The 21,394-nt window shown below is 40.0% G+C and overlaps 1 protein-coding gene across 1 annotated transcript; it reads right to left on the minus strand.

Annotated features, from left to right (window-relative positions):
- Positions 1-36: 36 nt before the first annotated feature.
- On the minus strand, positions 37-20,022 carry LOC128732408 (uncharacterized). The gene is made up of 4 exons (XM_053825655.1): positions 19,888-20,022; positions 15,227-15,486; positions 224-458; positions 37-153 (listed from the first exon to the last, which is right to left on the minus strand). Exons 1-4 carry the CDS (start codon positions 20,020-20,022, stop codon positions 37-39), a joined length of 747 nt encoding a protein of 248 aa, XP_053681630.1.
- Between the last annotated feature and the right edge of the window lie 1,372 nt (positions 20,023-21,394).

Consider the following 21,394-nt stretch of genomic DNA (forward strand, 5'->3'; position numbering starts at 1 on the left):
AGAAACTTACGGTACACGAACTCGGACAGGACCGACCTATAGCGGGACACCGTAGCTGGTGCTGGGGTTTGGACCCGGCGGCGGCGCTCCGTACTCTCTGCTTGGGGTGCCACTGTCCGGATACGGACCACCGAAACTCCCTGCTTCCTGCTTCTGCGGCGCGATACCAATGGGAAACGATTAGAGGAACAGCTCACAAGAGGTGGCGTTAGCTGAAAATCACCTGCGTTTTGTAGCGGATGAAGTACACCTCCGGTTTCGAGGGAGGCGTCGGGGCGGCCGTCGGGATGATGATTTCCTCCGGTTCGTCCTGCTTCTTGACCAGCACGTAGACTAGGGTTTTTTCCTCGTTCTGAGGCAACGGTGGGATCACCGGCGGGGCCTGCGTCGGTGGCGACGGAGCCTTGATGAAGACGATTTTGTAGTGCTTCTGGGGTGGTGGCACGGTGATGGGTTTCCTGGGGGTGGGGGAGTGAGAAGAAAATTTTTTAATCTGGTTCGATGGTTGAAGGTGAACCAAATATAGAAATTTACAAATTTAATGCAAACTTCCTATAGACTACTTGCTTTCCTTGAATAATAATTTTTGTAGACAACCTTGAACAGAATGCACTTATTTCCATAAGCTAGCATTAATACTTAGCTTTTTTTCCTTTCGGCAGGTTTGTACACATTAGAAATCAATATTCTATTTTTTGCTAAAATAGATGACTTAATTTATATCAGTTGAGTTAACATTTACCAAAACAAAAAAAAAATCAATCCAAAACTAGCTTGATCTAAAACTAGCCGACTACAACTCGTCAACCGCTTAAACCACTGCGCAGTGGTGAAAATTATGCCGTTTTTTTTCAGGTTGCATTTTGATGACTTCCGTCCAGTTCGGTGAGGGTCGTCTTCGCGTTTCGCGATGTATTGCTTTGGCTCCTTGTGATATTCAGCCGGCGTATTTCTCCATCAAGTTTGTCAGATTGTTATTGTAATTATCATAATAGCATCACTCGGAAAAAAAATCAAACGCTAGACGGAAAGATTAAATGATGACCAACGTCCAATAAAAACGGAACAAAAAATAGCACTGCATTACTCGGAACTTGGTGCAAAAGTTGCACTAATTCTTGTGTAAACAAGAAAGCATTACATTAGCAATTAAGAATAAATTTTAAATAACAAACAGCACAAGAAAGATACTGGAAGTCTGAGGAAAAATTATGCCACACAAGCCGAAGGTTAAGGTTAAGGTTAAGGGACAAGTTAAGGTCTTTCGGAACAAACTGGACCCCTTTCTCTGTATACCATTCTTGAACGACTTTGCTGTAATGACAGCTTACCAAATCTAGCCAAAACATCACACACACTTTTGGTGCAGTTCCGACATCATTGTCTTATTTGTAACGAAAACTTTCGTTTTTCTGCCGCAGCTTTGTCGGTAAAAACAAATTTAAATTTGCTTGGAACATCCTCTCGAGCCGTTGCCGAATCGTCGTCAATGTTTCCTTATACCGCTTGGTAACGCGCCATACGGTATTTCTGGGTAATTTCAGCTGTTTAGCTAGCCTAGACAAATAACTGTGCACAATTTTTTCCCTTCTTTCGGCTTCCATGTTGTTTGTTTACAAAATACAGTCGTTTTGCGGAATGTCAAAAATACATAGGTGAAAAGCTAACAAAATTGATTTTTACAATTTTAGGCAAACAGTTTGCCAATTTACTAGAATTTCCAGATACAGTCGAACGCTAATTGATCACGTGTTTTCGAACTTTGACATTATACATTCTGTTATAGAAGCCAATTACAAAATTTCAGATCTTGAGACAATTTTTAGTTTGATCAAGAAATACCAAACCCGTAAAGTGCTGGAATAGGTACCGTCAAACGGGGTAACTTGCAACAGTTCTCAACTATGAGTGGAAGTGAAAACTTATCTGTAGTATATTTGAGGACATTTAATTAATACAAAATTATTAGGTCTAGCATAGAACAATTCCACATATTGAGAAAAAATATGCGATCAATATTGACTGTTGTAGAATTTTTTAACTAATTTGTTACTGGTAACCCCTCAAACGGGGTAACTTGCAACAAGCAATATTTTTTGGAAATTGAACGAATTTAAAGATTTGTATGAGTTTCTTTTGACTTGAATATGCAAATGATAATCCGACTTGCGATTTTTAATGCTTTTGCTATGAATATACGCATAAATGTCCTATGTCACGTTGGTGAAAAAAAAAATTTATGAGCCCCGTAACGGAAATTACAGAAATAACTTTTTATATTATTCATGCAGTTGATATTACTTGTCTGGATCGTTTAGAGCTGCCTTCTTTAAGGACCATTCACATATTACGTAACGCACTTAGGGAAGCGGCAGTTGTGTAATAACGCATTACACGTCGTATATCCACTATGCAAAATCGCGGTCATGAAGTGGAGCGGGAGAGTTAAAAATCATCGATATCTTGGTTATGTAATATATGAATGTTCATTACGTTACGATTCTCTCAGTGAGGTTATTTTCTTTTCGGCCTCTTCTATGGCCATTTTCAGTATATCCAGAGAAAAACTGGCACATTTCCGACTTACCGAAAGTATCTTACACTCTTCAGGTGTGCTTTAGTACTGTTTGATGCAAAATTAAGTGATAACTTGCCTCTTGAAGCTAACGGAACACAGCTTTTTATATCTACCAGCTGTTGCAAGTTACCCCGTTTATGTACTTGTTTTACGAATAATGTGGTAACAAGTAAGATAAACAAAACTAGTCATCATAAATCGATTATTTTGTTTTCTTATTGTTCATTTTGCTATAAAAAAATGTATGTTAGGCTTCTTTTATTTGAAGTTCCTGTGGGCGACACAAACGTTTTACTGACGAAAAATTGACGATGAATTTGACACCATCTTGTGGAATTTTTTAAAAATCACCAAAACAGCAGAAAATCAAATTTTCTAAAACTTGGCTAGTTAGATTGAGTGATCGGAATTAGGAGCTGATCGCAATTATGTGCGGTCACGGTACTAGCAAAATAGAAAGAAAAAATCGAAGCTAAAGAAACTTTTCTTGTTGCATTTTTGGATCTAAAACGCGCGTTTGAGACAATCTCCAGGCCCTTATTGTTACAAAACTTGAAGCGATTTGGTATTGGAGGGCTAGCATATAAATGGTTTGGAAGCTATTTATGTGATAGAACTCAGAAGACTCGCTTTGAAAGTTTTAATTCTGAGTCCATAGCTAATACACTTGGTGTACCGCAAGGGAGTGCATTAGGGCCGCTTTTGTTCATAGTTTATATAAATGACATGAAACGAGTTTTACGGTTCTGCGACATGAATTTATTCGCTGACGACACTGTTCTATTCATTACGGCTAAGGATCCCAATGAAATTGTAACACTTCTGAACCAAGATTTACATTATCTTTCAGATTGGTTAAAGTTTAAGCAGCTTAAACTCAACATTACCAAGACAAAATATATGATTATTTCAGCCAACTCCAGACCAGACGTAAACGTTGTACTTGATGGTAAGGCAATTGATCGCGTAAATGAACTAAAGTATCTTGGAGTAATCATTGATGACAAGTTAACCTTTAAGTCTCACATTGATAATGTCATCAAGAAAATGGCGAAAAAGTACAGTGTTTTGTGCCGCTTAAAAAATGAATTGACAATTAGTAGTAAAATTCTTTTATATAAGTCAATCATTTCACTGCATATAGATTTTTGTTCATCCATATAAATATTGAAGTTGCAGCGCTTACAAAATAAAGTGTGCGACTAATTTTAAGATGTAATAGATACACTTCCTCACATGTTATGCTGGACACATTGCAATGGCTTTCTGTGAAGCAAAGAGTTTATTTTTTAACAATGGTGTTTCTTTATAAAATTCTTAATGGAATGCTGCCTCGATATTTGTGTGATCGAATTGAAAGGGGAAGTGATTTGCATACGTACAACACTAGAAACGCGGAAGATGCGAGAACATCACATTTTTTGTTTGCAAGATCACTATAAGACGTAGTCCTACGTCAATAAAAGGTAACAACCTTTCGAAACATTCTATAACTTAAATTTTTTTTCTTGCACATACTGATAGCATCGGTTTTTCGTCGTTTATAGCATGAATGCGAAGATTTGATTGATGTTTAAGTAGTTTTAGAAGTGAACTCTTTTGTGTTCTGAACGTAAATAAAGAACTTTTTTTCAAATTAAATTCTATTTTTATTTATTTGCGAATAAATAAATATAGTAGAATTTAATTTGGAAAAAGTTTTCTTTTATTTAATTTCAGATTTCGTACTCTACTAAGCAAAGCAAAGCCTAGGTGCTACATTCCGTTTTCGAAACTTGACCTTCTGTTTTTATACGACAGACTTCGCAGCCAGCTGTTAGTTAGAGTACATGACAATTGCGGGGCCAGCGCTACAATCTCATTGACTCTCCCAACAGACTCTTCCCAGCTGTCATTCAAAAGTTTTCTTTCATTTAATTTTAGGTTTCGTATTCAACTAAGACTCTTCAGAAAAAAGCTTCATATTTTGTGTTGCCAAAAACGAATACTTTTTTGCTAAAATAGACCGCGCCAAAATTGAGAAGGCATGTCAAAATCGAAACCACACTGTAGTTCATGAAATTTGACCTAAATTATGCAGATTATTCAACGAAGCTTATACTCGCTACTTTCTTTCTTGATCTTTCACCATTCGCCTTTAGTGTTCGTTTTCCGTGTTTCATGTTTAATTTTATGCCGGTTGGTTTTTTCGTCTGTTGTCTTAAACTTTCTGTCTTCTTTTTTCGTTATGTGTACTCTGTCACCTTTTGTTGCTGTCGACATCTTATTGTTTTTTTTTTGTTGTCTTTCAACGACTGTTAACCGTTTTTCATTCTTTTTAACATCGGGCTTTCTGGCAGCTCTACATTGTCTTTTTACGCTGGCAATTTGCTCTCATTTTTAAACTTTCGTCATTTGTAGTTGTTTTGCCGGCTTTTCGTTGTCTCTTCATCGCCTTTTCTTAATCGATTTAGTATTTTTCTGTTTTTTTTATTATATTTTTTTGGCTTTTTATACCGTTTCTTTGGCATCGTTTCGCTGTATTTTTACCGTCTTTTGTCTTGTAGTTATAATCGTCTATTCGCTATCGTTTCGGTGCCTTTTTGCAGTCTTTTAGTCGTTCCTTTTATGCCTTTTCTCATGTTATTGCAGTCTCTGTCGCTATCGTATTTTTGTCGTGATTTTGTCGTCTTTTCATGATCCGTTTGCCATTTTCTTTACGTTTTTTGTAACCTCTGTTTTAAGAATTTTATCCTTTTTTTTGGATCCTATGTAAAAAAGAACTTTAGTTTTCTCAGAAATGTCGACTCTTTTCGGAAGAATGGAACACATCCGCATATATGTATGTGCCCCGTCGTTTTCCTAACCTTCGCCATCTCCATATCCTTAGTACCCGTCTTCAATTCTTCCTTTTCCATCAGGAAAATAATGTCAATGAGAAAGTGCGACAAGGCACAAATTTCCTTATAAGTATGGGGAGCTTGCTGCTGAGCCAATTACACTGATTCCTGATTCTCTTCAACAACTGCGGCTGTGTGCGGCGTCAATTAGGGGCAAAGAAAAAATATTGAACAGCAAATTCGATAGTCCGTCACCTTGCTTCAAACCATCTAACGTCACAAACGAGTCCGATATCTCACCTGCTATCCTGACGCTTGATTTTAAACCATCCAGAATAGCACGTATCAGCCTAATCAGTTTTGTTGAAAACCCATGTTTAAGCATAATCAGCCACGGTTCACTTCGTTTAACTGAATCGTGCGCTGCCTTGAAGTCTATCAACAAATGGTGGGTCTGCAGGTTGAGTTCCCGGAATTTGTCGAGCATTTGTCACAGGGTGAACATTTGGTCCGGCGCGGTGTGTCCCTCTCGAAAACCGCTCTGGTATTCGTCAACAAAGGTTTCCTGTAACGGCTTCAGTCTGAGGAGCAGCATGCAGAATTGAGGAGAGTAATGTCTCGGTAATGGCTGCATTCGAGTAAATAAGGCATGTGAAGCCTTCCAACCAACTCGTAAGTAGTTCATCCTCAGTCCATAACTATCGTACAATACAGCCGTCGTTCCCGATTTTCCAAAAGTTCGGCGGGGATGCAGTGCTTTCCAGCTGCTTTTCCATTTTTCAGCTCTCTCGCTGTTTTTCTAACCTCTCCAAAGTTGGCGGATCCACGGCTTGTCCATCGTCCTCAATCATTATGTGTCCTGTTTCTACTGATAGCTTCGTCTTGTTCACCGTTCAACAATGTATCGAAATGTTGTTTCTAACACCTGGCCTCCTCGGATCGTTCGGTAATCAGGTTCCTCTTCTTGTCGTTGTATAGAATAGGGGTTGGCACGGTCCGGTTCCTGACTCCATTGGCCGTTTTAAGGAAGCTTCTTGTAACGTGCCTCTCGAAGCAATTTTCCGCCTTCACAAGAACGCGATCACAGTGCTGGTGTTTTGGCAGCTCTAGCATCTCGGTATCTCTCTCTTTTCTGGCGTGCCACCATTGAAGCCAATATGTGACTTCTGGCTCGATTCTTCTCATCCGTAATTTGGTGGTTCGTATTCGTATTTCCATACGTAGTGTTTAAACAATAGCTCGCCGATACTTTTCAAACGATGGCTTTGTGCGTCACCAACATTACTATGCCGCCATATGAGCCACTTTCCAGAGCAAGTTTGCGAGAGTGGTATTGGTTCGAGATACGTCTTGCCCTCGGGCAAATTAAACCCAGTCCTCGCACTTCCCGACTCTAGAGAGATTGGTTGAAAAGTAGTAAAACCCATGGAGAACAAACACCAACACTCAATAATGCACCGGCGTTAAAACCTCAACGTCTCGCGTCGTACGGATTGTCCGATATAGGAAAAAGTGGTCGACAGTTTAAAATTGCTTCAGTTTTTAGCCAAAAAATGTTGACATTTCCCCAAACGTCAGTTTTAATTTCTTCCACCACCCGTTGGTGTTTGACAGATTTTACACCCTCCTCCCACAACCATCCAAAATGTGAGCTCTGTATTTTTCAGCAATGCAATAACGTGAGATTGAGAACTGTCCTTAGCAAACAGTTTTTGTGGAGAAGTCAACTCTTAATTAGGAATGTCGTTCCACTGTTCGCATAAATGTGTTTGACCATACCACGTTTGATAATGAACCGTTGCAAAGCAACTGGCTAGGGTTAAATATGAAACCAATGAAATAAGAAAAGCTTTGGATGTCATACAAACATCGTTACCGTTGTATGTCATCGCTTTTTTTTACTTGTTTCTTCAAGAAAGCAATAGGCTACAAAATCAACGTTATTATTCCTAAAAATAAAAACAAGTAGTGACGTGCGTGACAGTCAGGCATATACTGATTCACTGATTGACACATTTGTCTTCACGAATCTTGCTGTCCGACTTGTCGAATAATGACGCGCGTTATGCAATGCTTTTCGAATAACAAAATTCGATATTGTCTTTCACACGGTAAGAACAAGTGTATGATGTGACTTTCAACTATAATCAATCCATCCCCAGCAAGAAATGGAGCCAACAAACCGTATTTGTGACGCTGTTACTTGCAAGCAATCCAAGAAGGCTGCCAAATGTTTGTGTTTCAAATTCAAATGGCAGTTTATGATGTTATAGTAAAAATATCCGCTAAAAATTGAGGCGAACCAACCAACGGTTGAAAGCCCCATCAAATCTAAACATATAAAAAGGGATTTCTGTCTGTCCGTATGTTCCTTATAGAATCGAAAACTACTGAACCGCTCGGCGTGAAAATTTGCATGTAGGGGTTTTTTGGTGCCAGGGAAGGTTCTTATGATGGTTAGAGATCCCTCCACCCCACTAAGAGGGGGGGGGGGGCTCTCATACAAATCTATACCTATAAAAATGGATTCCTGTCTGTCTGCCCGAATGTTCCTTATAGAATCGAAAACTACTGAACCGCTCGGCGTGAAAATTTGCATGTATGGGTTTTTTGGGGCTAGGGATGGTTCTTATGATGATTAGATACCCCTCCCCCCACATAGAGGGGGGCTCCTATACAAATGAAGCACAAATTTCTGCACAACGCGAGAACTAATCAAGCAAATGGAGCAAATTTACATGTGGGTGTTTTTGGAGACAAGAATTTTTTCTATGGTGAATTAAGACCCCTCCCCACTTCAGGAGGGGGGGCTCCCATACAAATGACATACAAACTTCCTCATAACTCCAGAACTAATCAAGGGAATGGAACCAATTTTAGCATGTGGGTGTTTTTGTAGGCAAGTTTTTTTCCATGGTGAATTGAGATCCTTCCCCTCTATAGGAGGGGAATAATGACCCCTCTCCCTTTTAAGAAGGGGGGCTTCCACACAAATGAAATACAAATTTCCTCATAGCTCGAGAACTAATCAAGCAAATGGAACAAAATTTGGCATGTGGGTGTTTTCGGCGACAAGAATGTTTTCTATGGTGAATTGAAACCTCTCCCTGCTTTAGGAGGGGGGGGGGCTCTTATACAAATGAAATACGAATTTCCTCATAACTCTAGAACTAATCAAGCAAATGGAACCAAATTTGGCATGTGGGGGGTTTTGGATGCAGGAATTTTTTTAATGATTGTTTGAGACCCCTCACCCCGCTCATACAAATAAAACAGAAAATTTTGCGTAACTCAAAAACTAATCAAACTCGAGAAATTTTAGACTCATAAAACATTAATCAATAACAAGACCACCAAAAACTATCAATAGTAACATTAGATAATTCAGCGCGAGACGGCCACAGGTCGCGAGTGTTGCCCCCCGTAGAGATCACCTCCATCTAGGTTTATTTATTTTCCTAGATCTACAGACCTCTATTACTTTCCTTCAGTTGGGTCACCCCTGCGAAATGGTACTTTCTACGAAAAGATTTTCCGTGAAATGGTACATCCCACGTAAGGTTTTTCGCGAAATGGTATTCTGCAAAACTCTATATTCCGCTTTATGGTCAACCGAGAATTGGTGTTCCGCAAAATGGTATTCGACGAAATGGTTCGTAATGATGGCGAATATTTAAATGCTATCCGCTTTATTTTATCATGCTGAGCGATGGGGGGAGTTGTTTTCTACTTTACTGTGAGGAAAATTGGTATATTGAAACACCCATGAACTCCTCAGTAACTTGAAAAACTCGACATTGTGACAAAGGTCATCCGAGACTCACGATTTGTGTACACTATAGTTTAATTTGTGGCAATATGAAGTTTGTCGAGTCAGCTAATAAACTATAAAGTCGCCGTATGTGTTTTAAAAGTAGTCTGATTTTGTAACGGCGTTTTTGGATAAACCATTCGGAGAAACATTGTTTTTGATTGCTTTTTTCACTACTTTAACATTGATGTATATTAACATACACAATTTTCTGGTATTTTTCTGGACCCACTTGCCCCGGTGAATGGGGTAAGTTGGATTTATTACCGATTTTGAAAATTCTCCTTAAATTTGTTTCATGTAAATCGATAGTACTTTTTTATAATTAAACTTTCGATATGATACCACTGAAGTGTTTCTGTGAATTTTAAAATAATCATAGGTATAGGGGAAACAGTCGAATAAACCTATGGTACCTAAGCTATGCAAGTTTTAGGTCCCACTTGTCCCGGGGTACCTTCAACATGTTTAAATACCAGTTAGTCCGGACCTTACGAGCTACTGATGGTCTTCACTCATCATCTACGGACACTAAAACACTATATTAAGCACATTTACAATATAAAACATAATACAAATTCTTAACTTACACTTTTTTCATTCATTAGATTCTACTTGGTTTATCTTTCTCTTTACTATATCTTACTTTCTATTTCTCTCTCGCAAGTTTTTTAATGACCCTGTACATATGCAGCTTTTCTACTTGTCAATACTGCCCATAAATGAAAAATTGGCTAATATGCCATTTTTTCCAAAATTGAGATCATAATATCACATGATAGCATACACTCCAACCAATGTTCCCACGGAAACCGATTGTAAAAAAATGTATTTTTGGAGGCACAGGACGTGAAACAATTTTGGCTAATATCCAAAATAAATGAAAAGTTGGCTAATATCCAAAATGATTTCAAACCGCATGCGCAGCAACCGATGTGTTCTTATTTCGCTTTTTTCCATCACACATTAAAACTAATCATGTGGTGTTGTGGTTTCAGACGTAAGGTTAGCAATCGCAAGCTTTTTGGATCGAATCTTATTATTTTTTCACATTTTATCTTTTTTTTACAAGCAAGACGGAAGGATTCGCAGCTTCCATTAATGACGGCATGGCGTAGCTACTTCTTCCTTCTGGCTTCAAGCGCTCGAAGCACACGCTTCGTTGGCAACTTGTCCGGGGTGCACGGATTACTTGTTTCGTCGTCCACTTCGTCTTCACTTGTGCTTCCGTACTGTTTTAGGTAGTTCAAAGCCATTTTGTAGACTCACTTACACGAGATAATTCACAACGTATGGAGGTTAGCCAAATTTGCTCCCGAATTGTAAACTCTACTTGTGTTTATAAACGAAAAACTGGCTACTGCGGTAAAAACGTCCGGCGGAGGGAATTAGGTCACATCTACCGCTGTTTGAACTCAACGGCGTGGCTTCGGCGTGTATGAGGGGTAATATGCACATTGAACAGGTTGCCATTACCGCGTAAAACATCTTTTACAGACAAAAGTAATAAAATTGCATTTTTCTCAAATTCATGTCGGTGGCATATTAGCCAATTTTTCATTTATGGGCAGAATACATACCGTTGTCCTCACCTTTAATGTTAATGTAAAATGTTTCTGCTATTAGTCTAGTGTTATGCTTAGTTATTTTCTCTATGATTTTGGCTTCGTCAAATTTAAAAACATGTAGGCACAATGCGGACCAATTCAGATCTCGATATGAAAGCCTTACTTTCTTGTCCTGATACGATTTCCTTTAGGATTAGGAGCTCCACCAGATGACATTTCCTAAGCTCGGGATTCAATCGGTAATCACTTCATTATCGTCAGCCCCTTTCCCCGTGACAACCAAGGATGTGTACCCTGGCCGGCACCCCGTGAAGATGGGAATAACAGGTGGCCAATAGGAAAACATGGGAAAAGAAACATTCAAATATTTGACAAGCAAGAGAAGCAAGCAAATGAACTCAGGCATTGCCAAGCTGAAACCAACGATTTGTTCATATTCGTGTTGTTCGGTACATTTATTCATTCTTGACAATAGTGAATGAAATCAAATGTGAATTATACAGTCATTTTAAACTGCCGACAACGGCAATCGAAACTACAATAAACGTAAACATTGTTTCGAAGTTTTATTTAATTCCCTTCAGCTAGGTTTTAGTTGATTTTAAAAAGCAGGCAGCTTAAAAAACTAAACTTTAAGATCTAAAATATCAGTCAAGAGTAAGAAAATTGACTGACAGGTTAGTCGAGCAATCATTCAGCACTGCAATTCATCAATGAATTGCTTTGAAGGGTAGAAAACTGAGCAAGACAAACACTGTCAACAGTCTAGTAGTCATGTCCATGGACTGACAGTTGAAAGAATACTACCAGGAGCATGAATGCATTGAACGCATTTTCAACAAAAAGTTGAGAAGAAATCCACCTAATCGTGCGACCTCACCTGGCCGGGGTATTTCAAGCTAGTTTTCTGAATTCCATTTTGAATCATGTCTGCTTGCTAGGCTCGCAGCTCGCAGTATGAATCATCAGTATGCAGACGACAGCATGGTGATAGCTAGTGACCGTCACACCAAACTTAATTGGTTTCAGCTACAGCTAGGTCGTACAATGTCGGGATTGGATGGCTGTCCTGTGGTCTATGAAAATATTGATTACTTATAGTTCTCCCGCGTACTTTTAACAGCGTTAGCGGTCAATGATTGACTCGGTAACGAAACATGATTTCTAGTTGACAGCAACAGCAGAATATGTAATAATTTTGATATACTTTTGTTGTCAAACCTTGCTCGGGTACCTTTCCAAATGTATTGAAACTGCGATTGCTAGATTGTACGATTGTATCGACGAGTTGGATAGGACCTAAACTCGGAACGTTCCTATTAAGGGTAAGTTATAGAGCTCGATTCCAACACCAAATACGTGATTCGTTTTGTTGCCAGTTTCAAAAATCTAGAGACTTCATAAAAACCTTTGTTATATACTATAGCAAAGGTAAAAATAGATTCAGTAGAGCTCCAAAATTCTAGCCGTTCTACTCGTTCGAAATTTCTCCAAAGGTTATTTGCGGGACGTTCTGAACTGCGACAGGAAGCGAAATAATCTTATTTTGATCTTTTTACTTCATTATGTTTCTCAACAGTTATAACATGGTTTCACTTACTATGGTGCACCTAAGGACGGTTCAAAATTATTTTTTTTAATCTGCTCAAGCATTACTTAGCCGTGGCTAAGAAGTCCACCCAAACCAACTGTACCGTTTTACTGTCTCAAACTTCATGCAAGCAAAAAAGATTGTTATGTTGGCAGTGAGCTTTTCATGCGGTGATATCAGGTGTACATTCTTGTCGGCATAGTTGTAATTAACGGTGTATTGTTAGTGATCCTAGTTCGATTGTCAAGGACCTTCTGAACTTTGGCGTTGACCGATTCAAGGATTCCAATATCCAGACAATAAAGGTATAGATTCGCAGCTAATTGAATAAAGTGTCGTACGACAAGGGAAACAAAGTGTGTACCCAATTAGGTTCATTTCCGAGGGCTTTTGTCTGATCTACTCGTCCTGATCACGTACACGCGGGTAAGCATTCCCCGAAGCTGGCCTCGAAGTACGACTCTGGTCTAACAAGCCAGTCGTCGTATATTCGATCCTTGGCTGGACAAGCCACCTGTCAGAGTCATCAGGATCGTACCACTAGCCCTGCAATTGTCCTGTACTCTAACAGCTGGTTTTGAAGGCTGTCGTATAAAAACAGAGAGTCAAGTTTCGAAAACGGAATGTAGCAACTGTTTTTTTTAACTCGGTCTCTTCAACTCTTGTAGTTCGCAAACAGTGATTGAACTAACCTGAACGAACAAAAGAGATTGATGGAGATTCCATCAGGTTACTTTTATCATCCCACCGCTGTCACCAAATGTGTATCCCCCCTCGCCGAGGGTGCCTAATTCTTTCTATTAAATAAAACCGTTTTTCTATGACCGACCGGACGGGTCGGCGAGTCAAATCCGAATCTCTTGATTTATTAAAACTTAACTTACAAGTTCATTTCCTACTCGCTAAAAGTATTTCTCTCCCTAAGGAAACTCCTCCTTCTCGAGGTAGTTCCGTCCTATTCTGCCTAGCGGTAGACCTCACGCCACCCGTCGAGCCTCCCTCTCGCGCATACATTTTTGGCCCTCACGTGGGAACTTTGTTCGTCAACAAATGACATATTCTTTTGAGAGAGTCTGGCACGCTTCGAGTATATCAGCCTCGCTTTCATGTCATTTCGCCACTGCTAAGTCACGTGGCTTTGGCACCTCGAACAGTCGCGCGCTTCATTATTTACCTTAGTCGGCAAAATGCAACAGCGCATTTGTTTTGGAAATTGTTCGTTGGCGGCAGGTTAAGAATCATGTGCGTCAGTTCACCTAGAATGTGGTGCGAACGCGACATTTTAATGTAGGTAAGCTTTTAAGTTGTTTTTCGCCTTACTGGCGCCGTCGCTCGATCGAGTCTCTGATCAAATTGAGTGTTAAATTTATACTCTGAGCTGACCGGGGTTGATTCCGCCGGATGCAGCCAGATAAATTACGTGAGATCATGTAACACAGGGGATGAGGGTCGCTTCACTCGTGAAAAGATGCATGGATGATTCCAAAAGGAATCTAAAGGCTGAGAAACTGACTTTCCTAGTTTTATTACTACAGAGTTCTTGTTATAATGCGTGGCGTTGTTAAGGCTTAAGGTGGCGAATATTACGGCTTCCGCGATGTTAACGGCTTGCCTACCAATAGGTTACAAGAAGCACACAAGATTTTGGGGTTTGGGTGCTATCACCGCGTCTAAATTAACATCAATTTAGGCAATCGCCATAAATTTAATTTCGTATTCACTGCTCTAAAGATAAGCTCAACCCAAATCCATTTTTATCACTTTACAACTATTCACGCATGCAATCCCGCGCCGGTCGGTGGTAAGTTAGCGCATGCCGTCATAAATCACCGATTCCAAAGCCGAGTCAGTCAGCGCGGCGTCAGACGGAAGGGACACAACGCCTGCAGCATGCCAGCTCAGTTCAGTTCCACCGATTGTAAACCGTTGCTTAATTGTTCACAGATCAGCGGAGACCCGAAGCTTATTGGCGAAATCAACTTACCCTCCTCGAAGAAACGCCCGAAGCGCACCCGGGGCCGTTAGAGTCTAGTGCATATTGCAGAACTAACCGTGATGCATCGTAAACTAATTAGCATAAACTGGTTGGTCCTAACCTAGCCACAGACAAACGAAGAGCAGACCGGGTTGGTTGCTGCTGGTTGCACCGATTTGCCAACCGATCACGGGCTACTAATGGGAAAATTTGTTTAGCGTCGCAGGTGCAAAACAAAACCGTAACATGTGGTGCGTGCTTTGCGCAAACTTTTTGTCCAGTTTTGCTCGGTTGAGCATGCGATCTTCTTTCGTCGTTTCGAGTTCATTCTCAGCAGCCGTTTCATTGCTGGAAGCAAAGAACTGAAGAAAGCCAACCAGCCAAGCCGGTCGGTCGGTCGGTCGGGGGCTGAGTTTCCCAGAGAAATGGAAACATACTGACGGTGAGCAATCAACGGGGGTGTTATGGAAGAATTCAATTACTGGCTGGTGTTGGATGTTTGTCCGTGGTGAGCCAATTTGCCAACAATGCGGAGACATCGTTCTGTGAAGGCAAAACGAACGAAAACACGAATAGCCGTTTAGCAGGTGAGATAATTTCAGATTGATTTCTTACCAATTGCCCAACTCAAACAAGGCAGAGACGAATTTGTCAACAGAATGTCAGAAAATCGCAAATTGCAGCGATCGCGTTGAATCAATCACAATCAAGCGAAGCTTGGTTGTCATTTAAAGAGGAAAAAATCCTAACTGATTAACGATTGCAGTGCCGCTTTGCGGCACCACGCCGATGTGCCGAAGGTTGTGACCTACGGAGGTCACCAGCACCAGTCGAGTCTATGTTGTAATGTTTCTCCTCAATCGCGCATGGGGCGATTCACCTACCTGGTGACGGGCACTTCGGGCTCCGGCGGGGGAACGTGCACGTACACATGTTTGTGGATTATGGGCTTCGGTGGAGCATACTCGGCAGTGGCTGACCCGTAACTGTTGACGGAAATCGACGGCGATGGTGGCCGGTAGCTGTATCCGGGATCCGATAGACGAGACGGCGGATAGGGACCACCCGGACCACCTTGTCCGCCACCGTTGCCAAGCGGTGGTTCCGGGCGAGCTTCCGTCCGGCTGGTGGCGATGGTCATTAGCTGTAGAAAAGTTAGAAAGAAAAAATATTTATTATTCCTTGTTCAATTATTGACAATTTGGTAAGGATTTTTTGGAAAGCCAATGTTGTTCTAACATTCTAATTTCAATACAAATTTATTGGAAATATCTTTAAATCACAGACAGATATAACTCTTTTAAGAGAATCCTGTTAAACATATTTGTGTGCACATTAATGCAATCTACGGTAGATATTCCAAACAATAGGTCGTTTCGTTTGGTTTCGTCCTTCGGTAGTGTACCGCAGAGTGGTAATTTGAGGTCACTGCACTATTGTCCAGAAAGCTAAATTAGGTGGAAAAAAATGTTTACTCAGTAGTCGTTGATTTTAGACTATTTACGTGTTATCAACAAAATCTTGATTTAAGATGCTGCTTTTTTTGGCATGAGCTATTTTAGGGTGACCCTTAAATTAACCAAGATCTAGAAATTATCTGCAAAACGAAACAAGATGGAGCGATATTCACTTCAGCAATTTTATAGCTTGAAGTATTTTGAGTAATATTGTAGAAGACGAAATCCTTCTATCTCGAACCGTTTCCATATTAGGGCGATTTTCCTGAGCCAAGTTAGGGTGACCCTGCTATTTTGCGATTTTTCTCCACCAACTTTTTTATTTTGTATTTCTCGCAAAACACTTCTTCAGATGACTTTTGAGGCTCAATAAGACGCAACTTTTGGTGGAAAAAGAAATTGGCTATCTACTTTACTTTTACACTTATATTAAATTTTGTGTTAAAAATAGGCCGTTTTCAAATGTTAGTACCTTAGAAAGATGCAAGCAGAATTAAAATCTGATGATTGCGCTTGAAAGATCGTGATTTTTTGTGCATAATATAATAAAATTGTAGAGAGGATTTTTGTCTATCTCAAATAAATCAACTTTGAATATGTGGGGTTTTGATATATTTAAGTACCGCCATCCGGGGTGAGATTGGGCCAAAAACCAAAAATGTTCATTTGTGAAAATTTATTATATCTATAGAAACAGGTGACCTAAATTCAAAATGATGACGAAAATAACAGATTTATTCATAACTTAGAATGGAACACAGATAATATTAGCAAACTATTTAGCCTAACCAGTTCACGATCAAAAATACTCGGAAATAACGCTTGTAAAAAATGTCCCCCATAAACCAACCCAAACAAGAAATCGCATCAACTTGCTGTTTTGAAGGTATATAAACTAATCATTTACAATGTATTGAAAGGTTATTATGCGTTGGATAAGTTTTGATTACGAAAATAATATTTTTCGAAACTTTGTACTTTTCGAGCTTCACGGGGGTGAGATTGTGCCAAGCCATAATGATCGATCCAATTTGTGGATTTCACATTCACAACAAAAATACGTCAGTATACACCAGCACACTTACATTCTTTACTATTGAGCACAATATTTTGATTAGCTTGCATCATCAATTTTGGAGCATAGCTCTGCTAAATAATTTAAACTAATTTTTACTTTTTCTCTAGAAATTTCAGATGCTTTGAATAAACACTCTAATATAAGACGAATATATTATACAGTGTATAAACTGCCAGTTTTAAGAACGGGGGAGGGGGTTGGGAGGGGCTACATGTTCTGCGACCGCGGGTTCTTGAACGAAGTAATGGTTACTTTTGTTACATGATCAAATAGGTATGCCCCCTTAGGATACACCCCTTCATATATCTCCCCCTTGTTAACCCTAGAAACGCTACTGGCTATATAAAGGCTGTCCATTGAGTACGAACTCATTTTTAGTTATTTCAGACCTCCCCGGATTATTTTCGTTCATACTTTTTGTATGATGCGTTATTTTTGGCCGACCCCCTGCCCCTCTGATAGTCCACTTAGTTCATGGACGACCCCATATGAACTACTTTATACTGATATTTATATGTATTGTTTATAAACATGCTAACGTTCACTGTTTAGGTTTTTAACTTAACTTTAAGTTTTTGGCACAATGTCACCCCCTTGAAGGGGTGAGATTGTGCCAAAGTTCATGCACTTCCAGCAAAATTAGGTTTCATTGTAACTAAACCATCTCTACGGTAGTTGTTAATTGAACAAGTTAGTACATATTGACAGGATTGAAATCAACTTAGTTCCTAAATTGTGTGCATACTGAGCTAAAGAACTAAAACATATGCTTTTTTGGCACAATCTCGCCCCGGATGACGATATATAAAAGTAAACGAGTTGCGCCATAACTTCGGAAGGCCTTAACTGTTCTTGATTAAACTTGGCGTACATGTTTCTTGACATAAGTAAATCAGCACGGGGGCTTGACAAAAGCGGGGTGGTTGCTAAAAAAGGGAGGGGGTGGTACAAATAAGTAAAAGTGGCTGTAATTATCTTGTATGTAGACCGTTATAAGTTGTGTGAGTGGTCCAAATCTAAAGGAGAATGTATAAACTTAACCTCATGTAGATTGTCGGTAGATTTTCCAGTAAACAGGGGGAATGGTAGACAAAGTAATGAAATCATATGTGTTTCATAGTATCATGGAGTGGCACTACCGAATGAGAAGTTTAAATAGTTTTCTACTCGTGTCGGGGATTTCCGTGATTCGCGCCTCCCCTTTCATCAGAGGCCACCATCCTTTTGTCTTTCAGCCACTTGTTTATCTATTTTCGATAAGGTTGAAAGTCTCAGGCGAGCGAGTGTGAAAGCATCCAAAGCTTAGTCCACTGACCCAAGCCTACGACAAAAAACTGCTGGTACTGTGTGCATACATTCTGCTACCTACACACTCGCGAGTGTACAGCTTCATAGCAACTTTCTGCACAACCCGCCCGCGAAGCCAAAGCTCACGAGCTGTCCATAGGCCGTGAGCACGAGCGGCACTCTAGGGTGTATGGATACGGATTTTACTTTACTTCTTTTCTTTTTCGCTTCGCTTACACACGCGGGTAAGTGTGCGGGCCATTGCGAGCGATGATAGGTATCAACTGCTGGGTTGCAATGACGAGCGTAAGCAACGACCGTGGCTGATAACTAAATAGCCAAGCAAAGCCTAGGTGCTACATTCCGTTATCGAAACTTGACCTGTTTTTTTATACGACAGACTTCGCAGCCAGCTGTTAGAGTGCAGGACAATTGCAGGGCCAGTTGCTACGATCCTATTGACTCTAACAGCTTCTCCCAGTCGGACTTCGGACATATGACGACTGGCTTATTAGGCCAGCATCATAGCTCGAGGCCAACTGGGAGATGATAACTAAATACACTATGGCAAAAACTTGTCGCAGTGCATGAGAATATCAGAAAATAAATCCGAAAGAAATGCTCATGCATGTGTGTTCGTTAAAAGAAAATCGTGAGAGAAAATTGGACCACACGAATGCGGGCTTCACAACACTACGTTTCAGTTTGCAAATTTTCATAATACAAAAAACAAAGCTTTTTTCCTCATTTAGACATATCTACCCCTCCCCCTGATTAGCTCTCCTCGGTCAGCGGCCCTTTTGTCTACAGCAACTTGTACGTCTCTCCGAAGATAATGAAAGAGAAACAAAGCCTTCCTTATATTGTTCTACTCCCGTAGTTGCGACCCTCCCATCTATTCACAAGCTCTTCATCTTATCTTGTACAACTTCTAACGGTCCAAATGCAAGATATTATTATTATTATTATTATTTAATTATTTATTTTACTACGTCTTCAGTTAAAACTGTACAGACTGGATGCTTATTACCTATGTTAGTTGTCTAATGCTTATTCTGAAACGGTCTCTGGTTACGTGAAAATCGAAAACTACACTCAGATTATTTAACAAACTGAAACATTTCTCAAGTGGATGGTTTTGTCCAAATACAGTTCTATGTCTTACAGTGAGAAATAGCAGACGTTGTCGAGATCGTCAGGCCGGAACGGAAAAGTTTGCCAATCGCAATAGGTCTGGACAGTCAATTTGGTTGTTCAGTATGTCAAAAGCAAACATTCGTTGGAGATATATGCGACACTGCTGCAAAAGTTCTAATCTTATTAGTAGGCATCTCTGTTCGTACGATGGTAATCTTTGCGGCTCACTCCAAGGCAGTCGCCGTAGCGCGAAACGAATGAAACAACGCTGTACTCTTTCAATACGAGCAATCTGAGTTGCGTGGAAAGGTGCCCAGATTTGAATTGCATATTCGAGAACGCTTCGTACGAGTGAGCAGTACAGCGTCTTCAATGCATACACATCACGGAATTCTCGTGCATTACGGCGGATAAATCCAAGCATGGCAAAAGCCTTAGAAGTTGTCGCATTTATGTGCTCGTTAAAACATAGTTTGTAGTTCATTATCACACCCAAGGCTTTGATCGACGTAACTCGATCCATGCTGAAACTGTTTACTCTGTAATCGTATTTTAGCGGCGTCCGTGCTTTAGTAAAACTTATTACCTTGCACTTCGTTGCGTTCATCTCCATTCCATTGACGGCAGACCAACTGACTACGATGTCAATGTCTTGCTGTAAAACAGCGCAATCGACCAACGAGCTGATGGTTCGGTATATCTTCAAGTCGTCGGTGTACATAAGATGATGCGAGTTAATTCGGTGGCTCAAGTCATTCACGAAAAAGATGAAAATTAGAGGACCGAGGTGACTGCCTTGTGGCACGCTGGATGGTGTTGAAAAACAGCCTGACACAACTGATCCCAATTTCACAACGGCAGATCTATTAATTAAACATGACTTCAACCACGAGATGAGCCAGTGAGGAAAACCTAGCTTTTCAAACTTTCTCAGTGTTAGTTCGTGGGGCACTTTGTCAAAAGCTTTGGCGAAATCCACGTAGATACTGTCTAGTTGACATCGCTTCTCCAAACTTGAGTTGAGCGCGCTAGTGTATGTCATGAGATTTGTGGTAGTAGAGCGGTTTTTCATGAAGCCATGCTGATATTCACTTATGATGGGTTTTGCCGCAGAATACAGTTTGTCGTGTATCAGAAGCTCGAGAGTTTTCGCCAGACAACAAAGAATCGAAATCGGTCGGTAATTTTTGACGTCGTGGGCGTTTCTGGCTTTTAGAATAGGTGTAACAGCAGATAATTTCCATAGGGACGATTCAAATATGACGTCCACCAAATTTCTGCTTTTTTAGAACCCTCCACCCCCTCCCCCCGTTGGACGTCACACAAACTCAAAATAAAAATGAAAAGCGTGTTGATAGTAAAAAGTGGTTTATAAAATTAGCTTAACCTTTTGAGAGTTAATGTATGATTAAAAAAATGTAGAAAATAACAATTAATAAAAAATAATAACTGCGAACAAGGGCTCTAACAACATTCAATTGCAAATTGTTACAAATCAATGAAGAAATGAAGCTTTGTGTGAAGCAGGTTTCACTACTTCGTGACGATAGCTTTTAGAGTTCATTGTACTTTTCTATCCAATATTTAGTAAAAAGCTAGAAACATTGATTGCAAATGAACTGAAATTGATGTGTAAATTGATCCTTCAATGTAACGCGTGGTCTATCTAGTTAACATTGACAAATTGTGCTTGACTTTCAAGCGCCGTCAGCTGAAACAATAAGTTCGAAAATCGAAATAACGGGTGGCAACTAAAATTTTGGAATTTTTTCCTCAAGCTATCAAAAAAAGACAAAGATACATGAAGAAGATCTAATTTAGCGAAATTAGAGATACATTATCCATTGTTGAAAAAAAATTAGTAAACATTTGAAAACGATCCGTAATCGGCTGTTCGGCGAAGCTTTCTTTTGATGTCCGAACAGGAGCGTTGTACGGCGGTAATGTCAACTTTGCGAATACATCTTTTGATTCTACCAATCAACTGTCTGCAATTCGTGGCTCTCCAGTTAATTTTGTACACCAAGAAACTCAATATTCCGAAGAAATCTTCGATTAGGCGCACTGAGACAGATTTGTCGGGTCGTGGTTTT

The sequence above is a fragment of the Sabethes cyaneus genome, chromosome 1 (genome assembly GCF_943734655.1).
Source record: "Sabethes cyaneus chromosome 1, idSabCyanKW18_F2, whole genome shotgun sequence".
NCBI classification, from domain to species: Eukaryota; Metazoa; Arthropoda; class Insecta; order Diptera; family Culicidae; genus Sabethes; species Sabethes cyaneus.

Coding starts and splice junctions, on each gene's coding strand:
- LOC128732408 (XM_053825655.1), bottom strand. CDS start 20,022: ATGTACACCGACGACTTGAAGATATACCGAACCATCAGCTCGTTGGTC. Junction 15,487..19,887: donor TGAACGCAACGAAGTGCAAG/GTAATAAGTTTT, acceptor ACTTTTCTACAG/CTAATGACCATCGCCACCAG. Junction 459..15,226: donor CCCGAAGTGCCCGTCACCAG/GTAGGTGAATCG, acceptor CCCCACCCCCAG/GAAACCCATCACCGTGCCAC.